This window comes from Zea mays, chromosome 5, assembly GCF_902167145.1.
Source record: "Zea mays cultivar B73 chromosome 5, Zm-B73-REFERENCE-NAM-5.0, whole genome shotgun sequence".
Taxonomy (NCBI): domain Eukaryota; kingdom Viridiplantae; phylum Streptophyta; class Magnoliopsida; order Poales; family Poaceae; genus Zea; species Zea mays.
The window spans coordinates 214,486,303-214,494,926 of record NC_050100.1 but is presented as its reverse complement, the minus strand read 5'-3'; the positions used below and the strand labels follow the sequence as shown (position 1 = coordinate 214,494,926).

The 8,624-nt window shown below is 47.8% G+C and overlaps 1 protein-coding gene across 1 annotated transcript; it reads right to left on the bottom strand.

Moving 5' to 3' along the window:
* Positions 1-450: 450 nt before the first annotated feature.
* LOC100384705 (uncharacterized) lies at positions 451-3,135 on the bottom strand. The gene is made up of 7 exons (NM_001366873.1): positions 2,614-3,135; positions 2,387-2,440; positions 2,080-2,277; positions 1,853-1,958; positions 1,704-1,745; positions 1,539-1,595; positions 451-1,287 (listed from the first exon to the last, which is right to left on the bottom strand). Exons 1-7 carry the CDS (start codon positions 2,748-2,750, stop codon positions 823-825), a joined length of 1,059 nt encoding a protein of 352 aa, NP_001353802.1. The 5' UTR covers positions 2,751-3,135; the 3' UTR covers positions 451-822.
* Between the last annotated feature and the right edge of the window lie 5,489 nt (positions 3,136-8,624).

Sequence of the window (8,624 nt, the reverse complement as noted above, 5' to 3'; positions counted from 1 at the left end):
CCGTACGGCTCCGTTGAAAGAAACGGCAACAGCGAACGAGCTGCCCCCCCGACCGTCCTCGTTGCAACCCCTGTTGATCTCGTCACGGAACGGAACAGCCGTACGCCCCGGACCCGGCGGGGATCGGCAGGCAGGCGGCCGGCGGGGACCGACGGTCGTTCGGCATCGACAAGGAGTACTGTGCTCGGCGTTCCAGAGTTCCCGTGCGGCTGCCACGTTCCCATGCGTGGTGTGGGCGGCACATGAACAGCGGTCAGGAAAACGATGTCAGCGGATCGGAGGACATGCACGCACGGCACGGTGCAATCTTTCAATGAGGCAGGCGCAGGAACACAGCAATCAACAATTCACGAGATTCGTTACGTGCGCAACAGTTTTGCGGCAGCTGCTGAGTGCTGACCATAGTGACCTTAGGTCCATGGCCTGCTGTTCACTTAAGACTAATTGTAGTAGAGTGCATGCCATGTCTTTTGATTAGGTGATGCTAGCACTGCATCACAGAACGCATACATACAACATTCAATATATATACCGATCGACCACACTGAATGTACTACAAGCTAGCTACGTACGTGCCTCTGTCGACCGACCTTATCTAACGACCAATTGATCGGGTACAGTACACGCACGTACGTACGTACGTCGAGGTACGGCTACTCCAAGGACACGTAGTACAGAGCACGACACATGATTGGTTCCATGTAGAGTAATCATGCTGCAGCGCGGCGCGCTCCAGGAAAGAGACGTCGCAACTACCACGCCCACTAGCTAGGCGCATGCGTACGTACGTGCACCAACTTGAGACGGAGAGTCGGAGACGGACTAGAATCCCTCGCTGGGCTTGGCCACGTTCACGTAGTAAGATACTGCGGCGGCGGCAGCAACGCTGGTGCTCTCGCCGCCGCTCCCTGCGGCCACTACGTCGGCCATGCCGTGGCGCTCGCCGTGCTCCACGGCGTCCATCTCCTCTTTGCTGGCCATCGCGGCCGCCGCAGGGTCGACCGACGGCAGCTTCGACAGCAGCGCCTCCAGGCTGCTCATCGACGGTACGATGTGCATCTGCGCCGCCGCGGCCGCTGACTGGGCGTAGGGGTCGTAGAGCTCCACCGGCGGCGGCATGACGAGTCCAGGCGGCCAGCTGCAGGCCGCGTCTGCGGCGGCGGGGCCAGCGATGGCGCCCGCCGGGAACGCGGCCGACGACGGGTGCGGCAGCAGCACCCCCGGGATGCTCTCCAGGTAGCCGAACTTCCGGCGCAGCATCACCACGTAGCTCAGGTCCTCCGCCACCTGCGCGCGCGCGTACGTATACGGCGCAGCGAGCAAAACATGCACGCGCAGCAATTCGTCAAACAGCAGCACACGCAGCAACACACACGCCGCACGATGTCGTACAACGCAGGTACACATTAGTGTGTACGTCTTGTCGTGCGTGCATGCACGCGAGGCGAGAAATCATGCATGCACGCACCACCAAGTCACGCTAGCTGCAGTGCAGTGGCTGAGTGGAGTGGGCGTAGAACAGTGTCGGCGGGGTGTACCTTCTTCATGGAGCCAAGCTGCACGACGCCTTCTCTGACGGCGATCAGAGCGATGGTCTGCAAGAGGGAACGATGAAAGAAGTGCACGGTCAGCTTTGGTGTCATGCGTGCAGTGCGGAGCTTTTTCAGTCACGCAAATGGAGACTCCAGCTCGGCCGGCTCTACCTTGATGCCAGACTTGAACTGAGCCTCCCATGTCCTCGGATGCTGCGAAGTGCAAACAAAAGCGCTAGAGTGAGTGTGTCGTCGCTAGTGTTGCGATTGAGGCTTTGGGAGTAATCTGTTGGGGTCGAGAGAGAGACGCAGACGCTTACAGAGTCGGCAGGGTTGCTCCAGGAGGAGATGAGGTTGATCTCGTGCTCCTGGGCCTCCTGGAACACCCACTTGTGGCTGTGGTCGGCTGCCACTTTCCCTATCAACCTGCAATAACGCAAAGCACACAAGCACATCACCAGGCAACGGGACCGCGCGCGATATGATGGTTGACCAGTAGTCCTCTACTAGTAAACCACTGTAGTGTTATTTACTGCTAAATACGTACCCTTCACCGTAGTTGTAGATGTCGTGGGACATCTTGAAGAAGAGCTCAGGCTGCAGGCCCTTGGCGGCCTCCTGCCCGGCAGCAGCACACTCCGCCGTGTAGGAGGAGGAGGCGGCGGCGGCGGCAGGAGCAGCTGCGCCCTCGTGGTCACAGGCAGAGGCTGCGAAGTTGCAGAATCCATCCTCCCATGCCAGGATCCTGGGCACAGATAATTTGATTTGGTTTTGCGACCCAGGAATCACGTACAGACAAACACAAATCCATAAGAAATTGAAGAGAGGAATAAGCATGAGCTAGCAGGTGGTACCAGTTCCTCCTGTTCCCTCTTGTCCGGTCGTATATGCCGCCCTGGAGATCCCATCTGAACAGCGGCCGGATAAACAATTTAATCAGCACCAGCAACGACCCAGAAGGCCGTGGCCGCCGAACCAGACCAGACTACTAGACGCAGCGCCGGAGCGCGTCAGGGATGGACGACGACAAGGACACCGAACGAAGGTCGCGCGCATGCATGTCGAACGAACGGCGACTCACTTTGGGGGCGGGTAGTTTCTGGGGAGGATCCGCCAGAAGACGGCGTACACCCACTGCGCGTCGTCGTGGCCGCAGAGGCTGCGCAGCGTGTGCTGGAGCAGGTGCGTCACGGCCAGCGGGCTGAGCTGCTCCTCCATTGCAGACAGCAGAAACGAAGAAGCTGCTTGAGGAGGCCTCGAACCAGCTAGCAGCAGCGGGAGCTAACGATGGATGGAGCTCCGAAGTGGGAGCTCAGCTGCTATATGGAGTACTACGTACTACGAAGCTTCACTTCAACCCTCGTAGAACGGGGGCACACGGGGCGCCCGGCCGGCCGGCGAGCTGCTTGTCTTCCTTCCGTCACTTCTCAGTGGCCACAGCTGGCGAGCCTGCACTTGATTTCAGGCTAGCTAGTGTTGAAGGGCGACTAGAATCTAGAGACGGATGGAAGTGGCTAGACGAGAGAAGTAGGTGTTTCCTTTTCTCGCTTGTTAGCTTCACTTTTGATCGCTCTGCTGCTATCAGCCGGTTGTGACTTGTGAGGCCAGGCCACCAGTCCACCACCGGGGGAGCGACCACTCTTGCCCTGATTTATACACGTAGCATATAGCATAGCATTAGCCTCTCTCTCTCTCTCTCTCTCTCTCTCTCTCTCTCTCTCTCTCTCTCTCTCTCTCTCTCTCTCTCTCTCTCTGTGTGTGTGTATCTCGTTGTGCTACAGTCATCGCTTTAATGAGGTGCTAGTGCTGATACGTTGCTTCTCTCTTTCCACAAACTTGGCATGGACCATATGTCGCATAACTTTATTACTATGTTTTAGAGAGAGAGACGAGCACTACTGGGAGATGATCCATCATGAATGAGCACAGACCCTTGCTGTCTCCTTGGTGCCCCGCCGCATCGACACAAATCAGTCTCCCGCCTCTAGGAGCTTGAGCGTTCATAAGAGGGTATAGCGGCGGTCTAGGACACTCGTCCTCATCGGTCAATTGGAAGGAACTCGAGACCCGGAGAAGTTTAAACAAGGGAAGGCTTACTCCCCTGCTTGAAATGAAGCAACTAAGGAGGTGTTTGTTAGTAAAGTGTTTTTGAAGTTTTGAGATAAAACCATGGTATCAAAGAATACCATAATGTTTTTGACAAAAATTGTTTGGCTATATGGTACAAAACTCTATTTTGAATACCATAGTTTTGTAGATACCATGATATTTTTGGAGTATTTGAAACTTCACTCCAACATAAAGTTTTTGGATATATGACTAGCCTTGCACGTGTATACTCGATGCCATGGTTTGAGACACTTTGTATCCAAACACGTATTGCTAAGAGTGATGCCAAAAAATATTGCGATTGTGTCATGACATTTTAAAACCATAATATTCCAAAACAACGGTTTTGGAATACTTTACTTCCAAACACGCACTGAGGGTCACCGTGCATCTTGTCAAGCGCTAGACCTATGGAACACACATTAGGGGGCTCATGAGTTCTATGTGTTAGACCATCTCTAGGTTAGCCTCGATTTCATGACGGGTTACCAGGAAACTGAGCAGTTTGCCTGAAGGTACTTTCAAATACATATTTTTGGGGTTGAACATCATTCAGGTCCACAGAGGATTCCAAACACTTGTGCTAAGTCTTGGAGGATCAAATCACTCTAACATGACTTAACTATATATGGTGCGCGACGTGAGGCTGCATGGGTCCCAAGCGCCATTATTTTGAATATACCGACCCTTGGCCTTCGTAGCTTGGGGCTCGACGTGGATCGTTGTGTTGCGCCCTGCCAGTGGTTTGTGCACTTAGACCTAGCCCCGATAGGTCATGAGTGCGCCGCAAGCCAAGGTGTGTGCGGGCCATAAATACGTCGCAGACTGGGGGTTGTAGGTCATGAGTGATATGCGGCCTGAGGGGTTCATAGGTCATGAGTGAGAAGTGGACCGGCGCCTCCGCTATGGATCAGTGCCAGGCCTAGTTATAATGCGACCAGGTATTTACAACGAGTCAGTATGGGGCCGGGCATGGGATCCACTCGAGTGGTTTCCCTTCGACACGCCCGACCTCCCCTGTCGGGTTCCGTCACGCTTGACCCCGGGCTCGATGCCGCGGGGTTCGACTAGGGGCGGGTTCTTTCAGGACAGATGTTATTCACCTCTTCGAGCTGACCAACGGGCCCCAGTGACCAGGGGCTCCCTTGGCACGTTCTCTAACCGATGGGCCCCAAAGGTCGTTGATCGTATCCTCGACACAATCATATGAATGTTGATGACTCGTTGATGAATCCTCTTCCACAACTAAAACATGAGGCATACAAGAGTGCAATCAGTATTATATGCATGTATGATTGAATTTAATGCAAGTGGGAGATAATATTATAAACATCTCATGTTTATGAGCGTTGAATAATGTGTTTTTTGGTTCCTTGAACTATCATTACTACATTGATTGGTGAGTACGTGGTTTGTTAGTGAAACTCTATGTTTTATATTTTCATTAAAAATATCCCCAGTCTTATGTCATTGTACGGGACAATAATGATTTTATAGACTATCACATGTATTGATTGATGATAGAGTTTCACATATCATTGATATAAGATATCAAAACAGTAATGTGCACATGTGATAAGTTCATGGTGTTGGATTGGCCAACTCTGAGACATTGTTGGGATTAATATGTTAAAAATGTGTCATCAAGCGTTCTCGAGTGGTATACCTATTGGATCCTTATACATGATATCATCATCGTTTGTCACTATGTGTAATGATGCATTTTGGGGCTATCAAACTCTACTCTATAACCAGGTAGTTATAATGGTAGTTTTTGGATGTACCATGAAACATAGGATGAGATGTGAGCGAATCAAAATTGAATTTGTCCCTCTAACATAATGAGAGAGAGAGAGATCTCTAGGCCCATCGATGTAGTCGGATTAAAAAAGTGTGTGGACATATCAATGTGATTATAGAGTTAATCATGATGTGACTAAGGGGTTAGTCACAAGTGATAATTCACTACAAGAACAAGTGAAATCTTGAGCTAATACAAGGGTAACACAAATCTCGCCTTGAGTTCGACGGATATCATGTGGCAAAAGAATCAAGACACATATCAAGGTTCAACCCATATGATCTTTTATTTGTACAAAAGATTCAATATATGCTCCTAGGCGCCACAATTGACTAATGGCTCGAAAATGGTTTTCAATCATGGTCGTCCACACATGAACGACCTAACAGGTCTTACTAGGGATGGCAATGGGTACATACCCGTCGGATAGCACCATTCCATACACGTACCCATCAAAAAATTCTACCCATCGGGTTACCCATATATGCTCGTGGGTATAAAATCTTACCCATACTCATACCCGCACTGGTATTTTTACCCGTCGGGTAACCCGTACTCGCTAGGAAAGTCTTAAATTCCAATATACCAATCACTCAAAATATTAAATAAACATACAAAAACAATTTCAACTTCACATATAACAAATCATATGATTACATAACTTGGTATCTAGACAAATGATAGCTAGAGAAGGGTTTTATTTTAGCTAAGATGGGCTCTATTAGATGGTCATAGTGGTATTGATGCGGGTATATTTTACCCATGGGTAGACAGGCATGGGTAGTACCAACCTGTACCCGTCTATCCAATGCGTAGAGGTTTTTACCTATTAACATACCCGCGGGTAGAGAAATCATCACGTACCCGTCTTCATATCGCGTAAAACTCGTCGGGTATTCAGGTACCCATTGCCATCTCTAGGTCTTACACTTATAGGATTGAAATTATTGTATAGATGATTGACTCTAGTACAAGTGGGAGATTGTTGAATATATATCCAAGAGGTAACCATGATCCATGAAAATGGTAATGAACTTTTAGGGTAAAAGCCCATTAGCAGAGGTCTATATGTATGAAGGGGCTAGCATGCTTGAGAGATTAGCTTAACCGTCGTTGCCTCTCTTCCCCTAGGACATTGTCGTTGTTTCTCTAGTTGTGTGTGTGGTGCTAGCACATCGGTCTCGTGCAGGAAAGAACTTGAGGAGGACAGGTGAACATGTTGATGCTACTTGTACGCGAGGAGGTCCAATTGCTTCCATTATATCAACATGTTCTTCAGTTGTACTACGTGTCTAGTGGTTACGATTCATAATCTTTTACTCGCATGCTATCTTGGTTGAACTTGATAAATATGCTAGTGCATGGTATACACATTTTCCAATGGGATATGGATCTAGGATCCATCTGGTACACAACATGCGTTGAGGTGGAAATAAGGGTGATTTTGGTTTGTTGAATGAGAGATGATAGTCCACGGATAAGACATAAGTGGTGTTTGGTTCACGAGTGAACTAGATGCACATATTAAGAAAAAATAGATGTTAAATATTTCCGCCACCAAAAAAATATCTGGCAATTTTCTAGTTTCATCATGAATAAATGATTAAAGATTATTCTTAAGTTACATTCTAGTCAGTAAGTATGACGTCAAGGCTAAATTTATAGGCACTACTATGTTAATTAATGCATGTTTTATATGCTAATTAACATATTTTATTTGTAATTAGTAATTATCATGACAAACCTAATGTTAGTAAGTAATTTGTTATTATTTTAAAATAATATAAATGCAATTAGTCTAGTATTCTCATCTCATCCACCTTCATCCATCAAACTAAACAGGAGAATAAATGTTCGCTTCATCCCTACAATCAAACGGACAACAAACACAGTACCACCACAGAACGACACGAGGAGCTCAGGCCCTAGCCCTACAAACAGTCAAACACATCTCTCTCTCTCAAGGGAGTGATCGAGATTGCGAGACACATCTCAGAAAATTTGGCACAGATTCCATTATTCACAGTCTTTAGCGTCTCTGGCTCTCTGCGTCGCCATTGTCCAAAAAGCCAATAAAAGATGCGAGGGCCAGCCAAGGGGCGCCGCTGCCGCCTTGAGCTGTTGAGCAGGGAATGGGGAAGGTTTACCTGCTGGCGGCCGCTGCTCCCTGTTGGTCTGACAGACTGGACCGCCACTCGCTCCTAATAATATTGTTTTTTGGACCAAATCAGATCTGCAGAATCTGTATGCTTTGGAGTCAGAGTCAAGTAGGGGAGTGAAACCTGTCCATGACCATGTACTCCTACATCGAAATGCAAAAATTCTCGTCATGTAGCCCTAGTTTGATGTATCTATTCTCCACGTGCGTTGAAAGGAATTGAGTGAACAATTAGTCATTTTCTTATATTAGAGTCTGTTTACATCAGTTTTACCTTAAACGAACTAAACATAGATTTGGGATTCAGTGAGCAGCTCCACTAGTAAATCTGAGATCTACCATAGAATCGTTTGGCTTACATAGTAGATTCAGATCCACACGATAGCAATTTGATTTTAATTGGCTAATTTACTATTAGAATGAAACCAAGTGTCTACCTCTTGTTCTTTCTTCCTCATAAGTATGGACGTGCCTAGGGACTAGGGAGAGAGGGAGGGGGGGAAGGCTACTGAAGGTGGACTGGGCATGGACAGACGCGTAGTCGGCACAGACACTATCACTACCACGTGATAGGACCTAGATGGCTAGAGTGAGGTAAATAGCAATATAAAAATATTTGATAAATCCATAAATATTTCTAGACCAAAATTGATTGTTAACAAAGAAAACATGAGAATATATACTTGCTCTAGCTCTAGTTTATTTTATGCAATTCTCCTAACATTAATTTTTTAGGCAATAATTCCCCTAAACATTATTAGTAGCTTGATCCTTAGCAAATATTAAATAAAAGCTCCAACTAGAAATCCAAATGTTATCCCTTAGTGGATAGAAATTAGGGGCACTGGACTTGTCCAGTCCACCATTGTTTCCTGCATCGAACGTGTATGGTGCCTTCCCAACTATTGTGATTTCAACAACTATATATGTTACATCTATAAGATAGGTGGTGCTCTTATCACACAAGACATTGGACATGCCTAGTGCGTTTGGAGCCAAAGTGTACATATTACATGCTCTCTAA

Bases quoted from the DNA above. Each gene is read 5' to 3' on its own strand.
- LOC100384705 (NM_001366873.1), bottom strand. From the start codon at position 2,750: ATGGAGGAGCAGCTCAGCCCGCTGGCCGTGACGCACCTGCTCCAGCAC. The intron at 2,278-2,386 runs GTACCACCTGCT...ATCTGTGCCCAG, and splicing joins AGAGGGAACAGGAGGAACTG to GATCCTGGCATGGGAGGATG. The intron at 1,746-1,852 runs GTAAGCGTCTGC...TGCACTTCGCAG, and splicing joins GGAGCAACCCTGCCGACTCT to CATCCGAGGACATGGGAGGC.